The 22,283-nt window shown below is 55.5% G+C and overlaps 8 protein-coding genes across 8 annotated transcripts; 2 read left to right on the top strand and 6 right to left on the bottom strand.

The window, feature by feature from the left end:
• Positions 1-298: 298 nt before the first annotated feature.
• BDZ83DRAFT_649639 (S-formylglutathione hydrolase) lies at positions 299-1,303 on the bottom strand (the record flags this gene model as incomplete). Its single annotated transcript, XM_060510296.1, has 3 exons — positions 299-388; positions 449-553; positions 623-1,303. The coding sequence occupies 3 exons, from the start codon at positions 1,301-1,303 to the stop codon at positions 299-301; spliced, it is 876 nt and encodes a 291-aa protein (XP_060367345.1).
• Positions 1,304-4,067: 2,764 nt separating this feature from the next.
• Positions 4,068-7,183, bottom strand: BDZ83DRAFT_613102 (uncharacterized protein). The gene is made up of 2 exons (XM_060507742.1): positions 6,849-7,183; positions 4,068-6,758 (listed from the first exon to the last, which is right to left on the bottom strand). The coding sequence occupies exons 1-2, from the start codon at positions 6,903-6,905 to the stop codon at positions 4,500-4,502; spliced, it is 2,316 nt and encodes a 771-aa protein (XP_060367344.1). The 5' UTR covers positions 6,906-7,183; the 3' UTR covers positions 4,068-4,499.
• Positions 7,184-8,278: 1,095 nt separating this feature from the next.
• On the bottom strand, positions 8,279-10,294 carry BDZ83DRAFT_210299 (ZIP zinc transporter). The gene is made up of 3 exons (XM_060501706.1): positions 9,991-10,294; positions 9,776-9,906; positions 8,279-9,702 (listed from the first exon to the last, which is right to left on the bottom strand). Exons 1-3 carry the CDS (start codon positions 10,052-10,054, stop codon positions 8,305-8,307), a joined length of 1,593 nt encoding a protein of 530 aa, XP_060367343.1. The 5' UTR covers positions 10,055-10,294; the 3' UTR covers positions 8,279-8,304.
• Positions 10,295-10,763: 469 nt separating this feature from the next.
• BDZ83DRAFT_613099 (uncharacterized protein) lies at positions 10,764-11,213 on the bottom strand. Its single transcript, XM_060507741.1, has one exon. The coding sequence runs from the start codon at positions 11,152-11,154 to the stop codon at positions 10,885-10,887; it is 270 nt and encodes an 89-aa protein (XP_060367342.1). The 5' UTR covers positions 11,155-11,213; the 3' UTR covers positions 10,764-10,884.
• An 838-nt stretch (positions 11,214-12,051) lies between these two features.
• On the top strand, positions 12,052-13,089 carry BDZ83DRAFT_750075 (uncharacterized protein; the record flags this gene model as incomplete). Its single annotated transcript, XM_060513873.1, has 1 exon — positions 12,052-13,089. One exon carries the CDS (start codon positions 12,052-12,054, stop codon positions 13,087-13,089), a length of 1,038 nt encoding a protein of 345 aa, XP_060367341.1.
• A 600-nt stretch (positions 13,090-13,689) lies between these two features.
• Positions 13,690-15,554, bottom strand: BDZ83DRAFT_572801 (WD40-repeat-containing domain protein; the record flags this gene model as incomplete). The annotated part of the gene is made up of 2 exons (XM_060504552.1): positions 13,690-15,414; positions 15,477-15,554. 2 exons carry the CDS (start codon positions 15,552-15,554, stop codon positions 13,690-13,692), a joined length of 1,803 nt encoding a protein of 600 aa, XP_060367340.1.
• Positions 15,555-17,665: 2,111 nt separating this feature from the next.
• On the top strand, positions 17,666-19,402 carry BDZ83DRAFT_750073 (MBOAT family protein; the record flags this gene model as incomplete). The annotated part of the gene is made up of 4 exons (XM_060513872.1): positions 17,666-17,957; positions 18,012-18,052; positions 18,113-19,118; positions 19,176-19,402. 4 exons carry the CDS (start codon positions 17,666-17,668, stop codon positions 19,400-19,402), a joined length of 1,566 nt encoding a protein of 521 aa, XP_060367339.1.
• BDZ83DRAFT_210084 (isoprenylcysteine carboxyl methyltransferase) lies at positions 19,371-21,041 on the bottom strand. Its single transcript, XM_060501705.1, has 2 exons — positions 20,758-21,041; positions 19,371-20,323 (listed from the first exon to the last, which is right to left on the bottom strand). The coding sequence occupies exons 1-2, from the start codon at positions 20,775-20,777 to the stop codon at positions 19,576-19,578; spliced, it is 768 nt and encodes a 255-aa protein (XP_060367338.1). The 5' UTR covers positions 20,778-21,041; the 3' UTR covers positions 19,371-19,575.
• Between the last annotated feature and the right edge of the window lie 1,242 nt (positions 21,042-22,283).

The raw sequence follows: 22,283 nt of genomic DNA, 5'->3' as shown, positions 1-22,283 counted from the left end.
GCTTTTGGATTTTTTGGTCTTTTTCCTCTTCACGAAGGTCATGATTGGAACGGGGTGGATGAAACGTCGATTATTATTCTCAAATTTCAAAAATCTCAGCAGCAACCTACTACCCTACTTAAAAAGAAGAACTACATGTCGACTGCGCGCACGCAACGTCTCTCTGTCCTCTCGACATCTTTGGTATTCCAACTCGCGGCTTGACCTTTGGTTCCTTTCGCTCCCTCACTGCGTGCTCCCTGATCATCGACTTCAACGTTATCGTTTACTTTGTTTACAGTCTTGTCCGACCTTCGAGTCACGCGGAGCCGAGACCCAGGTGCTTGGCAGCGTGGTCTACGTGGTCCTTGGCGAAGGAGGCCATGAAGAAGTAGGAGTGGTCGTAGCCCTAATTACTCTGGTCAGCGTCTGAAAGTTTTAGTATAATGATGAATTGGGCTCAACTTACGTAGTGGTATCTCAAGCTCAGACCCTGGAGGTTCTTCTCCTTGACGACCTTTTCAAAGTTCTCGGGCAGCAGTTGCTTCTGGATGTAGAAGTTGTCACCGAGGCCCTAGTATCTCTTGTATTAGTTGCCTATTCTCATGCGTCATTGCTTTGAGATGGAGCTCAAGAAACTTACGACATCAATGAGGGCGTTCAGGGGACCGTAGCTCCAGTTCTTGACGAGCTCGGTGGAGTCGTGCTTGGCCCACTCGGCGCGGTCGTCGCCGAGGTATCCCGTGAAAGCCTTCTCGCCCCAGGGGCACTTTGACGGGTTGGCGATGGGGGCGAAGGCGCTGACGGAGCGGTACATGCCCGGGTGGCGGAGGTAGAGCGACAGCGCGCCGTGGCCGCCCATGGAGTGGCCGGTGATGGAGACGCGGGAGCGGTCGAGCTTGCCTGCGAACTCGCGGAAGAGCAGCTCGGGGAGCTCCTTTGTGATGTAGGTCTCCATCTTGTAGTTTTGGCGGAAGGGCTCGCGGGTGGCGTCGACGTAGAAGGAGGCCGCCTCGCCGAAATCCCACGAGTCGCGCTCGCCGGCGAGGTCGAGGCCGCGCGGGGAGGTGTCCGGGTAGACGACGGCGAGGCCGCGGGCAGAGGCTTGGGATTGGAAGAAGCCCTTTTCGGTGCAGTTGTCCGGGGTGCAGGTCAGGCCCGAGAGGTAGAAGAGGACGGGGACGGCGCGGGTGGTTGCTTGCGGGGGCAGGTAGAGGTTCACGGCCATGTCGGTGCCGGTGGAGTTTGACTTGTGGGAGAGCTTGAGAAGCTGGCCCCCGAAGGAGGTGATGGTCGCCTTGGTTTGGAAGGTTGCGGTAGCCATTGTTGCTGTTTTGTTGTTTTGTTGGGTATCAACTATGTGTCAATTGGTGTTGAAGGGGGTATAATGCTGTTCGTTACGACGCAAGGCAGAGAGATGATGAGGGGGGGGAGAAGAAGAGCTTGGAATTATTCTATGCCTGGAAGAAAGGAAAAAAGAGAGGACCTGGGGGCTATCAAGAGGGAGGGCGGCATCTGAGGAGGTCTAATAAATAAAAACACCGAGTTAAGTCCTTTCGAGATCAGGTCGGAGAAGTGGAGGGGGAGGAGGAGACAGCCAGAGAGCTTGGCTTGGCTTAGATTCATCTCTACCTTACCCCCCCTTCCATCCGTCTCGTCCTGCCATTGACCAAACCGTTTGTCCCTCCTTTCATCATGATGCCAATTTTACCCCACCATGGACCGCCGAACGCCCAGCAGGGATGCGGGAGCGAACCCCTCCAAGGTCTCACCCAGCAAGGTGTGCCGTGTACAAGTGCTGCTAGGGCGTATAACATGCCAAAGGTGGTAAAGCTATCCGGCAAAGTACTTACGTACAGCTGGGTATAGGTAGCTAACAGCTACCTAAGCTACTTTACCTATCGCCCTGCGGTCCAGTTTGCGTTTGTAATGCATTGTGTGGGTGCGAGGTCTTTTCACTTCATGCTCTCTGCTGCGACGAACCCCGCATTGTTCCTGCGGGACCGGAGAGAGCTTTCTCTGCGGTGGGTGGCAGTTATCTTTGGGCAGTGAGGTTGAACCTACCTTGACAACCATTGGAACTAATACCTAAGGCGGGGTGTGCGTCATCAGCTTTCGGCACGGAGGGGCAAGCCCAGGAGACACTTTCCCGGGAAGGTACCCGCTGTTTGCTTATATTTCGGTACCAGCGTTCGGTAGCTATTCCGAAAGCTGAGTGGTCCCCCAGAACAGCTCCCTTCCGAGTTCCTAGCATATCATTTTGATGCTTTTTACGTCAAATACTAGCCTTCGACCACAAAGACGCTCTCCCTTATGCCATGCCATGCTATTGCAATAATACCACAGCCTCGTCCTGCTTGAGCAACTAACCTCTCTCTTACTGTTTTACAGTAAACATTCATCGAGAGAACGCTCAGTGCGCGGAAAGTCAAAGTCCCGACTCAAGGCATTGAAACTTTTGCATCGTGGTTTGGTGTATATTGGGCGTATCCTTTTGGGGCCAACGAACATGCCCGGTTCCCAGCACTGGTCAACATGTGAACTCGATTTCGAAGGATCGGCTGGTCCTTGATGGAAAGGCATTGTCGAACAAGCAGTCGGACACGGCGGTTTGGTGGCACACACCAAAGTTCACTTCATGAGGAGCAGCCTTGATGGATGGCGAGCTTGCCTCCCTTGGCGTGCTCTTCGCTCTGCAGCTACTCAAAGTGCACGAAGACTAACCGTACCTTGCGGACGGCGAATGACAATTCGCTCTTCTGCATCGTCTTCACGAGCTATCAGCAAATCTGACCACTGGACGGCTTGCTAGAAGCATGCCATCGAATTCCTGCATACCAAATGCTGGGCTCTGATCCTCCAGCTACTGGGAGCGAGGAGCTACCACAAGCATATGCCAGATCCGCTGCCACCGAGCGCAAACCCGCATCCGAGAGGTTCATGCTGTCTTGTCACAGGGACGACAGTTGGGACGGACTCGCAGAGGGCCCGGGAGCCTAGTGAGTGTCCGTTCCACGCATTCTCGAATGACAACACACGAGGAAAGCGAGGCAGGCGCCGCCTCACGAGGACTCGAAAGACCGGTACATGATTCACACCGTTTTGTAGTTTCGGATTCGGACGACTATTTTGGAGGCCTTGGAGGTTTGGAGATTGAGACACGCCATCGTCAGCAAGGCGACGATAGACGAGAGCCTCGAGGTTTTCCGTGGATGGCGGGCATCTTGTTCCCAAGATGCCAAGCCGATTTTTGAGTATGCGCTGGTCCACCTGGCCCCGTACCAGATGATCGGGAAAATAGATCAGAATTTGAATGCTGCTGGTCATTCAAGAAGGCAGTCACGGCGTGGACGCTAACAACTCATGGATCATGATACAATATGCTACCTCGCGCAACGGACTGCCCAACTGACCGAATCAGCCACCTCGCCGGCGTATGCCTCGTGTCCGCCGAATCCAACTACCAACAAATCGCCAAAAACTCGGGCTCCCAAGGGGCATGAAAGCATGAAGCATGAAGCCGCCCTCTGGAGACCGACTCCAGTCCCACACCCGACTGGTCCGCATCTGGTCCGTGGTTCGTCGCGATCGCCCCCTCCAGGGCGGACGAACCGGGAGAGATCGCTCGGGTGACGGGCCGCAAAGTGGCACCTCCGTGTGTTTGGGTCCATGACGGCACGAACGTCATGCAAAACCTCCGGACGGGCCGGCATGCCCGGGTAGCTGGGAGAACCAGGTTATCCCCTGGGTGGGAGTTGAGAGAACCACACCCGCAACGACGGCGAACGGGAATCGCTCGTACGCTCGGGGCGTCTCGCCTAACCTGTACTTCGCGAGCCCGGAGTAGTTCTCCGGACTCGTGGTATTGCTCGTTCGTTGGACTCGTTTCCGATATGATTGACGACAGAAGGAATACTTGACTCGTATCCCACCTCTGTTCGAGCTTAGATCCGGTCTACAGACCGCCTGCTCGTCCCATATTCCTCACACAGGTTCGCGACGAAGCCATGCATGCAAGGGAAGTGTCATTAACTCATCGACCTTTTCACAATGTCAAAACCAAAGCTGGGTTTCCCATGAGCAGGTAACTAGACGAACATGTCTCTGTACGTGATGTCGGTACGTGATGGAAGTGCAACTTTTCATAGACCTGAAGCTCAGCAAAGGTAGAGAACCTCCCGCCGAGAACTAAAGTAAAAAGGACAATCTCATCCCAACGCCAGTAGGTATTGTACAAAAATAAAGCAAAACACAAACGCCAAGACCAGTCCATATGCCCCCCTCCATGCAACCGCCGTTGGTCCAGCCTGATCCATCCGTAAGCCATCCTTGTTACGCCAGTCGTAATCCTCTCCTCTGGACTGCCACTGCTGAAGATCCAATGCAATCGACAGCAACGTGTCCAGTTTGCCAAGCATCCGCATTCTTCGTCATATTATACAAATCCAACAAGACCGGTGTAAGTAGTTGTGTGCCTTCAATCAGCCAAGTTAGTTATCGGGCGTTTCCTGTTCCCATCCCTAGTTGCGAGCCTTTGGCTTCGCCAGCATGTTGAGTCGGCTCAGACTCATACCGCCGCGCTTCTTCGTGGGGCTCGGCGATTGAGCAACGCGAGGGCTCTGTAGCTTCTTGCCAATGGTGCCCGGGGTAGCACCTATCAGTCTGGGGGCGAGGAGAGCATCACCCTCGGGCACATGTTCGGCCTTGCGTCTCTTGCCAGCTCTATCACCCGATTCCACCTCAAGGTCTCCTTCCTCTTCACGAGCGCGGGCCCGCTTCTTGTTGGTCATTCCATGGGGCTTTCCAGCCAGGAACTGCATGGGAGACCTGTTTTCCTTGTTGGAGGTGAACTCGGGGCCTGTGGGGAAGCTACCCGGCATGTCAAGCGAGGCCCTCACGTGACGGACACTGGCTTGTCCAGCAGTCGAACCGAAACCAGTGGGAGAGGCGCTACCGAATCGGATGGTGTGGTCACTGCGGAAAGTGAATGTGCCAGGTACAGTCGGAGGCAGAGGCTTGATACTCTCGCTGGCGTTCTCGGTCGCCTTGTCAGACGGGCTTCCAACACTCAGTTCGGGATAGAGATTCTCGCCCTTCTTTCGCTGGGTGACATTGCCGTTTCCGAGCATGGCATCGAGGCTGGGGTACTCAACCTCTCCATTCTTACGAATAGGGCTCATGCTCGCGAAAGCTTGGTGTGCAACTGTGTTCGGAACATCGGCGGCTCGGTTAGTGTCCGGAGTGAAGTCGACTCTCTTAAACAACTTTCTTCGCGGAGTCGTGAACGGAACGGCGGGAACAGTCTTTTCTGAAGCCTGCGGTGCAGGAGTCTGGGAGATGCTAAAAGCGGGCTTAGGAAGAGCACTCTTCGTCTGGTTAAAGGCTCCCTTTCCGCCACGAAGAATCGACTTGACTCTTTCGAAGCGACCGGGGCTCACAATTCGGCGTTTCAGCTCGGCCGTCTTCTCCAGCGCACCAAGGTTGTTGGTGGTGGTAGACTTTGTGAGGCCACCCAGATCAGGCTTTGAGGGCGATCTTCTGAGACTTCCAAGCTCGGGCTTCGAGGGCGACTTGACGAGCGATCCCAGATCAGGCTTGCTGGCTGACTTGTTGAGTGTACCAGGCAAGGGCATCTTGGAACCAGCAGCGCGAGCCAGGGAAGACGCAGTGGGGCTCGTGAGGGAGGCCAGACTGGGCTGAGATCGAAGGCCAGTAGGCGCATCTGTTCCGCTAGACTTGGGACGCGGGAGAGAGCTGCCGTCGCGAGAAACTGGCCGAGCAGTGGTAGCATCGTCCTCGAACCGCTGTCGCATACGCTTGACTGATGAGGGTGGTTCAATGTTTGCAAAGATGCGAGACTTGGGTCGAGGTCCAAGACTCGGCTTTGTGGGACTGTTGGGGTCCGCATCGTCCAGGTTGGCCTTGGACGGAGAGCGCTTGAGGCTAGACTTCTGCTGCGAGGGCGTATCGGGGATGCCCAGGTTGATCTTGGACGGCTTCTTCAGGATCGACTTCGGGTGAGTGGGCGTATCGTCGACGTTCGGCTTGGATTGAGACCGCTTCAGGACAGATTTGGGCTGCGTCGGCGTGTCGTCCAAGTTAGCCTTGGAGGGCGATCGCTTCAAGCTAGACTTGGGTTGCGTAGGCGTATCGTCCAGGTTCGCCTTGGACTGGGTCCGCTTCAGGCTCTTGAGAGGAGTGACCCGGCCAGGCTGGGCTCGGAAGGCTGAAGGATGCCCTTCGATAGAGTCCATCTTCTTGAACTCGGCCATGTGGACAGCACTGAAGCGGCCAGACTTGCCCCTGGCCTTGGCGATCCTGCGGCCGTTGATCTCTTCGTCCTCTCTCTCCAGCTCGCGCTTGGCGAGTAGTTCCGCCTTGATTCTGGCCGCCTCCTCGCGCAGCTCGTTCATCATCTGCTGGGCATCGCTGCTCAAGCCATTGTCTCCGGTAGGCTGGGCGACGCGGAAGGTGAAGGGCGACTCGGGCACACCCGTGGACTTGAATGGCGTCTTGGAAGGCGTCGCCTGGGGATCGGCCTTCTTGTCGGAGGGGTCCATATCTCTGAAGCCGAGCCAAGTAGCGGAGGGAGGTGCTGCGGTGGGGTGAACCTTGCTCGGGTGCATTTCCGACAACGGGGCCTTAATGTTCGAGTGGGAAGAGGGCGTCGCAGGTTCGTGATTCGGGACGACGAGCGCATTTAGACTCTCGGCGACCTCTTGAGCAGGAGGAGTATCATCGCGTTCGGCAACAGAAGCCAGGGTGGATTTGGCCTTGGGCTATAGATAAAGAAAAAAAAAAGTTGTGTGAGTTAGGCGCCGCGCCGTTTGTTTACAGAAGCGGTCAAAGAGCGTAGCCTGTTTGCTTACCTTGGGCGTGTTGGTGCTGGCCAACCGGGCCGAACGACGGCGAGGCGGCGACGACATGTTGACTGTTTGCGAGTGGGAATTCTCAATCTCGTATGCGTGGATGTCGTTGACGATCGAGAGGAGAGCAAAGAGACGGAAGAAGTCGAGCCAGCGAGTCCCTGGTTTGGAAGAGGAAGGGTTGATGATGTCAGGCGAGAGAGAGGAGTGGATGGGATTTCCGGGCTGCGGTTGCGGTACGTAGAGCGCGACGGGGATATTTTGGAGAGGGGCCGCTTCGTTTGTTTACATTGCGCGCTGAAGTCTGAGCTCTGATTGGATGACAGGTAAAGGGCGGCCCAAGCTCTAGACCCCTTGGCTCTGCGACTTTTGGCGGGATGAAAGTGGGGGGCACAGTGAGAAAGATCAGAGAAGCCATGCGTTTCTACGCTTTTTTGGCTGCGATTTCACAGTGGAAATTTCGTGGTGCTTCTTCTCTTCACGATTACAGTACGCCCAGTGTTTACTTGGATGACCCTCGACGTGCTCCTCGTGGGTCAGGAAACAAGGGGAGCGCGTGGCTAGGGACCCACGGCCACTTATTCTCGAACCCTCTCTTGTTTCAAGAGAACTGGCGTTTCTCATCTTGTTTGGCCCATGGCATGTTCCTATCGCCTTTCTCATATAGCAGGCCTTCCACGTGCTCCTATCTCTTTTATCCCGAGGAATGTGGTGCAAAGAGACCGTTGGATCTAAGCAGTGCCGAAGGCATAGCCCAAGCCGAGCGTGAGCCACAATGGCCCGCGCTTCGAACTCAATTCTCGTCGGTATCTACTGCGTAGTGTGACCGGTGCCAATCCCGTGGGGAACAGTCCCTGCCCTTGCTTCTCAGTTCTCGTTCTTGGCCTTGTCGGAGGGCTACTGTTCAGCGATACTTGGAATTCTTTTGCTTTCTCGTTGTCTCTTAGTGAAATACGTCTGCAATGTTGTCTGGTACATACATAGGCTTCCATAAAGCTAATAATAGCATTTACCTTGCTCTGTACCACACCTATTACCATCAGAGATTAGCGAACGCTTGCTTTCAAAGTCATTACTCGGATTGCACGATCTCATATCACTCTTGAAGTTAAAACTTAGGTCAATATGATTTCGAACATCATTCTTCGATTGCCATTATCTATAATTCCGAGCGGTCGTCGATGCGTTGCAGCAAATCCTAATCCAACCTGTTAGGGCCAGAGGCCCGATGCTCACGAGATGTCTCAATGTTGAGCCACCTATCCAGTCTATAAGTTGGGACCTGCGAAGCCGTAGACCATTCCTATGGTATAAATGCATGTGTACCCTGCCGCCCTTGTCCATGCCCATCCATGTTAAAGTGTTTACCCACCAATATAAACAAACAATCCTAAACGCCGACGAGTGAGAGAGCTTTGATTTCCCAGTTTGAATATCCCACCAATGCATTGCTGCTATTTCAATGCGTAGAAGCGATGGCACCCGTGATGCCCAGCAAGGCCATTCCCATGAATCCGAAAAAGATGCAGAGATTCCGGTTATGGTTCAAACTCAGCGCCTCAACAAAGAGCTGAAGGCCGACGCTCACCATGATTCCAGCCGTAATGGCAAACATGCAAGCGTAAGAGACAGCATTCGGCGTGAGGTGGGTGTGCTTCGCGAGTTTGAACCACAGCACAGCAATGCCCGCTCCCAAAGGCTGGCTAAGGCCACCAAGGATCGCGGCCCAGAACATAGCCCTCATGCGGCTCCCAAGCGCCATGTACAACGGCAGTGCCATGGCAAATCCTTCAGTGATGTTGTGAACGAACAGGGCCATAAAGACATTGAAGCCCAGCGCCGGATTCGCGTGGTTCGTTGCGTAGGTAATGAATCCTTCCGGGAACTTGTGGAGCGCAATGGCGATTGAAGTCTGCAAGCCGAGGGAGAGAAATGCATTGGTAGGGACGTGATGATGATGTTGCGCCTCGACATCTTCGTCCGCGTGTTCGCCGTCACCGTGAGCGTCATGGTCGTGATGCGAGTGATCGTGGTCATGGCCGTTGCTGTGATTGTGGTGGTGATGCGTCTCATCGTGCTCCGGCAGAGGTTCCCTCGAAGCTGCGCGGCTGGTTCGCATTGTCCCACTGATTGGAGAGTTACACGAGGAACCACGCTCTTCCAAGTCTTCCAAATCCGTATGGCTATGAGCGTAAAAGTGTCCTGTATTGGTGCGAAGGATAGCCGGAGGTTTTGATGTGGATGTCGAGCGGCTGCTCATGTGCTTGAAGCATTCCTGACCGCAAGGATCTGTGTATCCAAAGCATGGTCCCTCTTCGTCGCAATTCGTCTTCGTGTCCTTGACGAAGGACATGACCCGCTGTTGGACTTGGGCCATGGACGGTCGTCTATCCACGGTTGGGCCACGGCTTCGCGAGGTTCGGGTCGTCGGAGTAGCGTGGTTGGTGCTGAGGCTCAGGTTGCCCCTACTCGAGGCATGGCGCTTTGCCATGGGTGGTGCGCCGTTCTCGTGTGCAACCTCTCCATTTAGAAGGGGTGTCGACTCGGTGGCGTGGCCATTTTTTGCAATTCTTTCAACAAGCGGGCGTCGAGAAGAGCGGCGACTAGAGGTATACAAAGAAGTCTTTCTGCTCTGGCTGCGCGATCGGGTATCGGTCTCGTTATGGTCATGCGTGTGGTCGCAATCGACAACGTGAGATGGCATGTACTGATGCAGCAGGCGTGAAATGACCTGAATGCCAACAAAGCCTCCAATAAAGCAGGCCATAATAAGGAATCCAGCGATCTGGTCTTGGAAGCCATCCTCCTTAAGGTATTGTTTTGCGGATGGGAGCATGTTGTTTAACGCCGAGTAAAGCTGTTTTGTAAGAACAAAGTCAGTATACGTTCGCCAGAATCCAATTGCGTAGAGCTTCTGGGGTTCAACCCACCATGACACCGAAACTCAGACTTAAAGAGCATGCCAGGAAGGCATTGCTGTCTTGTATCCTAAAGTTACGTTTCCCGGGGATGTATCGTATAACGAGGTCGACACAGATGATAGATGCGCCCACGACACAAGCTGTCAAGCAAGCAAAAGGTTAGCCAATGTTCGTCGTAGGAGGCCAAGGCAAGACGCAGTGTGTGTGTGTGTTTGATCACCCACCTATTCCGCTCACGATGCACATGATCCACCCCCTGGTGTCGTTGTCGAGTTCCGTCGACTCCATGATGAGCAGCTCAGCTCAACACCTCCAATCGATGACTGTAGGATGTCTGTGTACTTGGCGCATGCAGAATGGGATGCGTGATTTGATATTCTTCTCGTATGCGATTCGATCTATGTGGTTCTCGAGTGCCGTCGCAATCCCAGTAGATTGGATACGGTATATGGTTTAGTCGGCTGCGTCTCGTCCTGCAACAGAGCGACTGGCCTCTGACGTAGGGTAAGGTTGTATGTGCGCAAGGACCCGGTTGGATCGCGAGTGGTGTACGGTACGTAGGTTGGTCGTGGAAGACGTAGGTAGGATAGATGGCGTATGAAAGGATACCAAGGTGCTAGGGTGAGGCCTTCGAGGTATTCGCCACGACTTGGTGAGGAGAGGAGAGGAGAGGAGCGAGGAGGAGAAGTGAAGGCGTAGGTCTAGGGAACGAAGGAGTGTACGGTGATGTTGCAGAGAGAATAAGGCAAGGTAGTGATGTCGATGGCCGCTAGTAGATCGAATGCGTCTTTGCGCAGACTGGTGGGGGGACTGGGAGAGACTTCTGCGCCTTAAGCTTTCCACCTGCGTGGGACGTGGATTCGGGGGCGCTGGATCTGGCTCTGTTGGCGGGGCCGGTGCGCTGTTTCCCGGTGATGGTCCACGACTGGGGAGGGGGGCCCTTATGGGCCTGCCTTTTTCATGGGTTTTTCTTGCACCAGATTTTGAGAACCTTGATGGCCTGTCCCAGTCAGAGTCGTCACCTTACTGTGTAGTATTATGAGGGAGTCTCATATCCCGACAGAGTCCGTTTCCCTTTCATTCTTACTTGCATGCTTTCTTCTGTTTTGGTCTCGTACCTACAGACCGGTATCACTAGGTTTATTCATCCCTCTTTTAGTCGATTGCCGCCCTGCAGCTTGCCGTCTGACCCTCCCCGAAAGCAACCCACCCTTTCTTCCTTTCTGATGCAGGAAACATGCGGCTCTTTTTCTAACAAGAGTTGAAGCGATGAACCAGCCAACACTAGGTACACTGAGAACTTGTTTCGATCCTGCTGAGCCGGGCAAAGTCACAAAACAACACAGAACTACTGTTGTTCGCCCCTTTATTGGGGATCCCTCGCCCATATCCTAGACCGAGTCAAGCATGTTGACAGCTCACGTCCGTGAATGGATCAAGTCTTGGCTTTGAGAACCCGGATGGCGGGATGAGGTATCCACGTACCATACCTGACCTTACGAAGTACTTTAGGTACCCCCTCGAGCCCCGTGATGTGCGCTAGCCGCCAACTCACTGAAGCCGCCCGAAGCGCCCTGCTGAAAGAGAAGACTGTGCAACACGTGAAAGATCTCTATTGCAATTGTGGTTGAAGTGGAATGCTATTGCTGTGTCTTTTTTGAATGCTTGATGCCAGTAGGCCAGGATCCCTCTCCAAAGAAAGAGTTTACATCGCGCGCGCAGGGCAGAAATGCGCCGCGAATCGGAGGCTGGGATTTGGTCATCCGCATGCCCCCGCCCTCACCGACGTCCTGATATCGGTGAGCATGTCACACCGATGTCACCGACATCAGCTTTTCCCATGGCCCCTGCTCTGAAATCCTTCCCACCCCACATCCACCTGCCTCACGCCGGCAAATGCTCGGGACAAGGAAGCTGCGTGGCTGCATCTCCTGCCGCCTGCCGCACTGAGCTGTTCCCTTTCCGAGCAGGTCCCTGGAAATCGCTGCCCCGGGCTATGCGCTGCCGACCGTTGCCCAAAATTTTCCAGCTCCGAGCTCCAGATTCCCGTCCCGTGAGGTGAGACACCCACCACACCAACACCAGCAACATCATCACATGTCCTTTTGTCCTTGCCCCGTGGCCAGAGTAGTGTCAGCAACGGCGGGTCCTTGAAATCGGGCGACTTTTCCGACTCCCTTTCCCATTATCCTTTCGTGTTAGTTGCAAGAGATAAACGCAAAAGACCGAAACCGCCTCACCACAACCTAACCGTTAGAATGTCGAAAACCACTTCTCTCGCCCTCATGGCGCTAGGCGCCGGAGGCGGCGCCGCGCTCACGGCCTCGATCTACTCCATGCGCTCCCAGAAGCAACCTCCCACCGCGACGACAACGGCACCGACAACAACCTCCACCTTCTCGACAGTTCCCACTGTCCCCGTCCCCAGCACCCAAGTCTTCACCAACCCCAACGCCGTCCCACTCCCTCCCTCACCCTCCGGCGGCCCGGGTCCCGTCCCCGTAGCGTCAGGCAGCCCCGTCGACCCGGCAGGCATCTTCGAATACGGCTTCCCGGGCCCCATAGCCGACCTCGCGACCCGGCAAGGCCTCGTCTCCTCCTTCGACCGCCGCACCCGCAACCCGCACTACGTCGTCGAGCACATCACACCCGCCTCCCTCGCCCAGCGCGACGGCGACCGCAAACACAGCGTCTTCCTCGAAGACGCCTCCGTCCCTGAGAAGTTCCAGGCCAAGCTGAAGGACTACTTCCGCAGCGGCTACGACCGCGGCCACCAGGTCCCCGCCGCCGACTGCAAGTGGTCCCAAAAGGCCATGGACGACACATTCTACCTCACAAACATGTGCCCGCAGGTCGGCGACGGCTTCAACCGCGACTACTGGGCTCATTTCGAGGACTTTTGCCGCCGCCTGACGACGCGGTACCCGTCCGTCCGCATCGTCACGGGGCCTCTGTACCTCCCCAAGCGCGATCCCGTCGACGGCAAGTGGTACACAAAATACGAGGTCATCGGCAACCCGCCCAACGTCGCTGTGCCGACGCACTTTTACAAGGTCATCTTCGCCGAGGACGGGAAAGTCGGCGGCAACGTCGCCATTGGCGCCTTTGTGATGCCCAACGCGCCCATCCCCAACAGCAAGCCGCTGTCCGAGTTCGAGATGCCGCTCGAGGCCGTCGAGCGCGCCGCGGGGCTCGAGTTTGCGAGTAAGCTTGCGCCGCAGCGCCGCAAGAGGCTCTGTACCGAGGCGACGTGCGCCATTGTCGTCAAGGAGTACGCGGATAGGCAGAAGCAGATTGGTGGTGGCGGTAAGGGACGTTCATAGAATGGATCGGCGGGGTTGCTGAAGGAGCACAGAGGAGTGCGCGGGGACGTTGCGTTTGCTATGGACCGTGAGGGGTTTCTCCTATTTGGCGGGGATTTAGCATGAGGCCAATCGGCTATTCATAGGTCTCATTTGCTTTCACGTATGTACCATTACTGTACTTTGGAAGGAGGAGGCAACCAGCAGGAGAGAGGCACAGAGGAGTTGACTGCATCGCATATTTGCATACCGGAGCTACGACACAAGCATCATGCGACAGATTTTCAAACCACAAGCAATGAGGCACATGTACACTAGACAAGCCTGGTCACTCGACAGATGCCGACAGCATGCCTTCACACACATATATCATCTCATTATCCAAAGACGAAGAGTTCCTTGAGTACTGTGTCTTGACTTGTGTGTTTTTTGGTTTCCCTCCAGCGCCAGGGTATCATCAACCCGTTATTTCCTCCTCAAAGCCACTATTCGTACAAAGAAAGGACCGCCGAGGGCCGGAGTAATCCAATTCGACGACTTCCGAGTCGTATTTTGCCTTCCAACCCCCTTTGCGGGTTCCACGCCCCCACGCCCATCCAGTTCCACTACTTTCTTGCTCTCCTAACGGGAGCGCGTATAGTTCCCACGCCGCTGCTCCTGCTTTAGACTCTCCTCCTGACTAGGAAGCGGGGCCCGCCTGCCACCACGGCCACCGTGGTCGTCACGGTCTCTGTGGTTGTTGTTATTCGCGCCGGGAGGCGGCGGCATGGACATGGGCATGGGCGGGAACCCCGGCGGCGGCACGAAATTCGGCGGCGGCACCATGCCAGGCGGCGGCGCGAAGCCGCCAGGTGGCGGGGGAGGTAAGGTGCCGCCGGCCTTTTGGATCATTTCGGCAATCTTGGCTAGGTCAGCCGGGTTGCTCGGATCGATGCCGCCCGGTAGACCTGGGATCATCGGCGGCGGCGGTGCACCGTTTAGGCCGGGCAGGGGGAAGGGTAGAGGTGGAGGGGGGGCGCCGCCTGCGCCGCCGACGCCGGGGATCATGGGCGGTGGCGGGACGGGACCGCCTGCGCCGCCGTTCTGCGGCATCGAGAGACCCGGTAGGCCCGGCAGTCCCGGCAGGCCGGGGAGTCCTGGGAACCCGGGGACCATGGGCTGCTTGAGGGGCATCTTCTGGTCGACGAGGCCGTCCATCTCGTCTTCCATCTCCATTTCCTCCTCCTCCTGGCGCTGGCGGCGCCCGCCGCGCCGGTCCCATGTGCCGTTGGCCTCGGCGGCGGCCTCGCCGACGTGGTAACGGTCCTGGAAGACGTCTGCGTCGCCGGGCCGCTTGCGGGACCAGAAGCGTGTGATGCGGTCGTTTGAGCCCGAGGCGAGGATGTGGCCAAGCGGGTGCCAGTCGAGGGACCAGATGGCAAAGTCGTGGGCAAAGGGGACCTTGTGGGCAGGGTATATCGTCTGCGCCGGGGTCGTCGACGGGTCGGAGCTGTCGTAGGGCGCTACGGAGTTTGCGTGGCCGGCGGGCGTGTTGGGCTCGTCTAGGATGTAGTGGTACAGGGAGCCGTCGTGGCCGCCTGTGCTGAGGAGATTGGAGTGGACTGGGTGCCAGGCGATGGTCGAGATGTCCTTCTCGTGTCCCTTGAGCAGGCAGATGTCGCGCATCATTCGGAGATCAAAGACGCGGGCCGTCTGGTCTCGTGCTGACGTCGCCAGGCAGTCGCCCTGGACCTTTTCGAACAGCGTCTTTGTGATTGTGTTTTTGTGGCCGTGGAGAGTGGTCAGGCACCGGCCTGTCCTGGGATCCCACAGTTTGACCAGATGGTCTTTTGAGCCCGATACTAACAAGCCCTTTGTCGGATGCCAGTCGCAGCTCTTGGCGTCCCAGCCGTGGCCCTTGAGGGTCGACTCCTCCACCCCTCCAGCAAAATCAAAAATCTTGAGCGTCGAGTCGTCGCATGCAGTGACAAATTTGGAGTCGTTGGGGCTGAATGCAAGGTCTCTAACCGGATCGTTATGCGCAGCGATGCTCTGGAGATTGTTGAAATTGGGCTGCCAGTACTTGACGCTTCCGTCGTGGTCGGCAGAGATGAGCCAGTCGTCGTTGTGAGAGTAGGCGAGGGCTCTGATGGCGGAGTCGTGCGCTTGCATGATGGTCTCGAAGTTGAACCCGGTGCCGTTCCATAATGTGAACTCTCCGCTGCTCGACGCGGTCAACAGGCGGCGTCCTTCTGGCGTCCACCGGACGACGTTGACCGGGTGCTTGATCTTGTTCAGTGATGAGTGAAGGTGCTTCACTGGAATTGTGTCACCGGGATCTGTCCTCCTCGCGGCGGGTGGTATGAACTGTGAGCATGTCAGTGCCAGGGATGGAGATGGGGGAAACAGCAAGCTTGTAGAGGACTCACGTCAACGATGAAGCTGGCACTTGGCCTCTCGACTTCTCCGGTGTATGCATCGCCGTCAAGTGGCGAGCGATGGCGCATCCAGTTGGCGACGGTTGAGCCATAATCAGTAACAGGACCTGGGGACGTCAGTTATATGCTCGCGAGAGCTAGTCCTTGTCTCAAGCGCGCAGAAGTTTGAGATGAGAAGTCCAGATGGTGTTCGCCCCTGTCTCTCATCATGTAGACTAAAGACTTCCACTCTGGATATTCTACGCATGAGTTTGTGCTAGAGAATCTAGGTTAAAACTCACGTCGACCCCTGGCTCTCACAAAACCGCCATCTTGCCCTTCTCCATCGCCGCCTGGGCCTCCTCCTCCTCCTCTCCTGCCATGGTGATCCCCTCGAGGATCATACGCCATCTTTAGACTCTCATGAGGGTTTCGCAATCTCCCTTTGTTGATATTAAGCTCATATGTAGTTTATGGCTGATGAATTGAACCCTGAAATTTCAGTAAAATGTGAATTGGCGCTTGTTGGTGATGGAGCTTCAGCATTGCTCGGTTCCACGAGGCTGGTACGTCGCCAATCACAGTGAAAATGACCGCGACGCGTGCACAGGCCAGCTACTTTTCTCGCAGTCACATGACCGAGAAGCTGAGAGCTAGGAGCTGTGAGCTGTGAAGGAAGGAGGCACGTAGGCACGTCCCTTCCAACGTCGTCAATTTCCGTCGATGAGCTAATGCAGCCTGGGTACGTATCCGATCACTTCCCGGGAAGGTCCACGGCCCACGGTTTTTATCGGTTTTCTTATCCGGGCCAATATCGGGGCGCCCATGCCCCAAATTTCCATTCCCATGCCGCGAATGCCCAAAATTATCCCGCGATTCTTCGTGAGGTGATAATTTATGGCAAGGTGCGATTTCTTATGGCCCCTCTCCCCACTGCCCAGTCAGTCAGGCACTTTCACATGTGAATTCCAGTTGCAAAGCCACGGCTCCTTCTTCGTTTTCCTCTAGACTCTGACTCCCAAGTTCCCTGGACCCACGAGGTGAACCCCAGGCTATACCACTCAGAGCTGCCACCGGGGATCGCCGTCACTATCCGTGGAGCCGTAGAGACCCTTGGCGTGCATTGGATGCATGCGACTTTTCTCTCTCAATGCCTCAACTTGCCTAGGCTGGCGGCGTCAGGATGCAGGATGTGTTGGGTGATTTTAAACACAACGGGCTTTTTCTCTCTGTCTCCTCTGCTGTCTCTTACTCTGCGGTCATGCATTAGCGCTGGCTTTGAGGCGCTCTTCGTTGATCCAGCCAGGTTCCGGGTCAGACAGCTCAACGACCCTGACATTCTCAAGGTCCCCCCTTCCAATCCCGCCCCATTGGGCCGTGCCATCATCTATCTATGTACCTTAGCACCTTGGCCCGTCGTCACTCGTTTCTCTCTCTCTTTTCGCAACTCTGTTTTGTTTACTTCATCTCTCCTGCATTTCCATGTCTCTGATCAGTTCTCTGCATCGCATCTCTTCAACTGGCCCATCCTGCACGCCGTCTGCATTCTTGTCGTCAGCGCGCCTCCTCTTCCATCATTCCTCCACGTTGATGAACGAATCCCCACGCTACAAGGTCTGATGGCGTCGGCCTAGCTTCCTCCACCTGCTTTTCCCTCCGACTACATACCCTAAGACTGTCCGGGCCAGTCTTTCCCTCTTCCCCCTGTGCCTTGACGTACCCCCTTCTTTAAAGCTACCTCACCACTCAATCATTTTCCTGCACCTCAGCCATTGCCCCTCACCAGGCACAGCCAAAAGGCCAATGCGCCCTACCTGGACCGTCCAATCCAGATAAAATAGCTTCTCCTCAGTTCTGAAAGGAGCTCAGATCGATTCGCGGGCGCCGTCCGTTTTCCCCTTGGAAACACCGGCTACAAAGTCAATCCGTACTCTCTTTTCCTTGCTTGACCCGGCCGCGCGCGGTGTCTTGCATTAGAGATCTCTACTAACGAGTCCGATATCTTATCGCGCTTGCCACCACTTCGCTCCCTGCATTGCATATACATAGCTCTTCCCTGACAGCCGACCTACACGTCTCCTCACTTTTATACTTTCACCCATCTTTTCCCCTCGTCATCCACTACGGACGCTTTTTCTTCCTCCACCTCTCTCTTACATTCTTGTCGATAACCCAATAGCTCCTAGGACGTCCTGCCCGTCATGAACACGGCCACGGTGACGAGCCTTGAGAGCTCAAGCACCACCACGACCTCCTCCTCCCTGCATAACAAGCACAATGGCACCTCCAATGGCAACTCCAACCCCAAGGCCGCCGTCAAGCCGACTACACCCGAGACCAACCGTACGACCGATGAGCTGAGGAGGGCCATTCAAAAGAAATACAGACACGTCGCTGCCGTCCACTCCAAATCGCGCCCATCAACCCTGAGCCATGACTCTAACACAGCTCCAAGCTTCATTGGCTTCAGAAACTTAATGATAATTGTACTAAGTACGTCCAGCCGATGCTAGAGCTGTTTCAATGGCATTGGCTAACCAAGTATAGTTGTCGGTAATCTTCGTCTGATGATGGAGAATATTCAAAAAGTAGGCTTCAATGAGTTGTTCTTGATGTGGAGACCCACGTCACTGACCAGGTGCTTGTAGTATGGTGTCTTGATCTGTGTTCGCTGCCACGATTTTCGCCAGCAAGATCTCGCTCTGGGCTTGGGCTTATACCTCCTGATCCCTTGTCATCTGTTCGCCGCGTACCTGATCGAATTGGCCGCCGCCCAGCAAGCAAGGGGCTTGCGGGCGAAATCGAAAGACGGAGCCGCCAGCCCAACAGAAGACCAGCGCGCGAGGTTCAACTCAACTTGGAAGGTTATTGCTTGGATCCACGCCGTTAACATTACTCTCGCTCTGACCGTTACATCCTACGTCGTGTACTTCCACATTCACCACCCGTTGATCGGCACCCTGACTGAGCTCCACGCCATCATCGTCTGGCTCAAGACGGCATCGTACGCCTTTACGAACCGAGATCTGCGTCATGCCTACTTGCATCCTGTCAAGGGCGAGCTCGCCGCCATGCCCGAAATCTACCAGCAGTGTCCCTACCCGCAGAACATTTCGATGCACAACCTGGCGTACTTCTGGTGGGCCCCGACATTGGTTTACCAGCCCGCGTACCCGAGGACAGACAAGATCAGATGGGTCTTTGTCGCGAAGCGTATGGCAGAGGTGTTTGGTCTGGGGGTCTTTATCTGGTTCGCCAGCGCCCAGTACGCCGCTCCTGTCCTCATCAACTCTCTCGATAAGATTGCGTCTCTAGACGTCCCCAAGATTCTCGAGCGATTGATGAAGCTCTCGACGATTTCTCTGGTCATCTGGCTTGCTGGCTTCTTTGCCCTCTTCCAATCCTTCCTCAACGCCCTCGCTGAGGTCACACGGTTCGGTGACCGGTGTTTCTACGAGGACTGGTGGAATAGCGAGAGCTTGGGTGCATACTGGCGGTTGTGGAACAAGCCCGTATACCAGTACTTCAAGCGTCATGTCTACTCACCCCTGATCGGCCGAGGATGGAGCCCGAGGGCCGCGCAGCTGGCTGTCTTCTTTGCGTCTGCTGTTCTGCACGAGGTTCTTGTTGGTATCCCGACACATAACATTATTGGTAGGTCGTCCTGGGGGAGCAACGTGTACAGTCAGGCAGTTGGCTAACAAACAACAGGTGTTGCTTTTGCGGGCATGTTCTTCCAACTTCCCCTTATTGCCCTCACTACTCCGCTTGAAAAGATGCAGTCTCCCACAGGTCGCATGCTCGGCAACTGCATTTTCTGGGTGTCCTTTACCATCCTTGGGCAACCCTTTGCAGCCTTGATGTACTTTTACGCGTGGCAAGCCAAGTACGGCAGCGTCAGCAGGCAAATGGCCTGGAACTCGGTTGCAAGCTCGTAACCAGCGAGAACATACGTTTAATGGGGCACGGCGTTGGCCTGGTAATTTTTTCTATGTACACTATGATCTCTGGGTTTTAGACAAAACACAACACTTGCCATTTGGCTCAACAGCATCTTGTCTGCTTTCTATTTGCGCGCCAAAAGACCAACTATCACAGAACGGAGTTCATGCTACCCGCAAAAGGGAATCATGGTCCCGACACGCTTGCGATAGTCTTCATAATCCTGTCCAAAGAACCTGACCAACAGCTCCTCCTCGTGTCGTATCCTCTTTGAGAAGAAGTACCACAGCACGACGGCGTACGCCACCAGGGACACCACGTTCCCCATGACGAGCTGCGTGCCAATGGCCCACCAGAAGAAGCCAAAGTACGAAGGGTGCCGAAAGTAGGCGTACACGCCGCCCGTGACGAGGGTGTGGGACTCTGCGCGGTAGTGCTGAATGGTGTGGTTGAAGCTCTGGCCCGCCGTGACCATGGCCGCGGAGCGGACCGTCTGGCCCAGCCCGACCAGAAGCAAACCTGTGATGAGCAGGAAGGTGCGGAGGCCGAAGGGCGCCCAGACGCTATTGGGAAAGACGAGGTTTGTGAGGAGACACTCTAGAAAGGCTGTGGCGTGGGCGATTGCGTAGGCGGGCCAGTTTGCTGTTAGGAGGTAGGCATGGACTGTTGCTTGCGGGGTGTTGTAGGCTGCCGTTGTGTAGAATTCGAGAAAGTGGAAGAGGGAGAGGGCAGAGAGGAAGAAGGGGAGGCGCCAGAGGGGAGATGAGGTCCTTAGGAGGAGGAGGGAGAGGGAGAGGAGGCCGAGGGTGAAGGTTGTGCCGAGGAGGAAGGCGCGGAGGGCGATGCCGGCGAGGGATTTTGGTTGGTTTGGGTAGTATTCTTTTCCTGGGATTGGAGGGTCCTGGGGGCGGGCGTCGCTGCGGGGGATGTTAGTTGATTGAGAGTCATTGTCGTGGTTGTGGTTCAAGAGTTTTGATGGTTGGGAGTAGAGGGGGTTCATGGGCGTGCGTGAAGACATCGCGATGGTGGGGGTCTTGGTGTTGAGGGGCAGATGGTCATAGGACTGGACGTCCTTGGAGGTGTCCGAGGACGTCGAGATCGCAGCCACACTTGCTCGCCTCACTTCACCTCACTTCACCTCACACCACTTTAAGGATATGATAGAACAGGACGGTACGGGAGCGGACATTTACGGGGAGGAGACGGGGCGAAGATACGGGGGATCGGGTGGTGTGGCTGAGTTTGCGGCTGTGGTTTTGGAGCAAGAAGGGAGTATAGGTAGGGAGGCACAGGAAAGAGAAGGTGATAGCAAGGTAGGGAAAGGTACTAGGTAAGGGAGATAGTTACTTACACCCGACGGAAGGTCGACATGGTTGTGGCTGATTTGTGCGAAAGATGCGTTGATCCGATGTTTCTGTGAATTTCCAGGCAGGTCGAGGTTAAGCCACGCGGGAGCCCACTTGCAGAGTTGTGGTGGTGGTGGTGGTGGTGGTGGTGGTGGTGGTGGCCGCGGGATGCGGGATACGGCAAAGGACAGATGCAAGTGTGGCAGAGTTCACGTCGTTGCGAGGAAAAACCAACAGAGCCTCAACGAGCCGGAACGACGTTGAGACTGGAGGGCGCTGTTTGTGGCGGGGCAAGTTGGCTCTAGCTTCTTTTGTGCCGTCATTTCCATGCGAGAAGAACCAATGCGAGCCAAGTTTCCGCTTTTGCAACACAGACACAGACGTCTACGGATAGTTGCGACGAAAGGGAAGAGAAGGAAAGAGGGAGAGAAAAAAACTTGGCAGTGCTGGTTCCTCTGTTCGAGTTCAGATCATAGCGTTTCTGTGGCGGTGGGCTTGTGATGGAGTGAATTGGGTAGTAAAAGTGAAGTATGAAGTAGACGTTCGTCAGCCACATGCGTGGAAACGGAGCATCTCGGATTCGTGAATTGCGAGACTCCGACGTGTGGGCTCCAGGTTCTCCCGGTCGTTTGCTGCAATTCTCGGAGGTATTCGAGAACTATACTAGTAAGAATCGTGGAGATGTGGACGTGAGACTGCACAGACGTTGTATCTTCTTTTTCTCTGTACACTACTGCGCAGACTGTGGAATCCAAGATGCAGAATTAGATATCGCCCCCCACCTTTTCTCACTAGTCTCTCCTTCACCTCAGCCCAGCTAGGAGAGGCTATTGAGGTTATTCCCGGTGTCAGGTGATGTGAAACTGTTTTGTTCAATGGTTCTCCAAGAGGTCCCTGCCCTATTCAGCGAGGAAACATAAGTGAGTGAGGGCCGAAAGAAACAGGATCTGCTAAACAACCTACTGTTTGCTGTGGCTGACAGATAGAGACAGACAGAGACGGTGACCGAGTGAGTGCGTGGCGTCTGATGCGCACACAGTTGACGCGGGTAAGGCCAAGCGCGAGCGCGGGCCGAGTTAAGGGGGGCGGGTGACGCAAGTGCGTGGAGCCCCCGCGGCCATCGATGCGCTTTGAACACCTACGGATACTTTGCACATTGACTGCTCTTAGGTGTCGGGCTCCTGTTGCTGGCAGCTGCTTCTTTTTCCCATTTTGGAGGGGGCACTGGCAGTGCGCTGGGGAGGAGCAGCACCAGCAACCAACATGGTCCAGGTCTGGTCTGGTCTTGTCTGGTCCCCCCCGCCGTTTACACGTACCTTGCTTCGGGTTCACCGACCAGATCATCCACCTTTAGCTCTGCTGCGTAGCCTCTTGCTCTCTTCCCTTTCCCTTCTTCTTCCTAGCTCCATTGCTTCAATTGGTCACTTGATCCTGTAATGCCTCTTCTTCAGGGTTGGCAGCTCGTGAATTAAACTACCATACTACTGCCGTAGCTCGATAACGGCCGGCAATTGGCATCCGAGATTCGAAT

Source organism: Colletotrichum acutatum, assembly GCF_030867785.1.
Source record: "Colletotrichum acutatum strain CBS 112980 chromosome Unknown BDZ83scaffold_25, whole genome shotgun sequence".
NCBI lineage: Eukaryota > Fungi > Ascomycota > Sordariomycetes > Glomerellales > Glomerellaceae > Colletotrichum > Colletotrichum acutatum.
The sequence above is the reverse complement of the archived record's forward strand: the minus strand, read 5'-3'. Positions and strand labels throughout refer to the sequence as shown.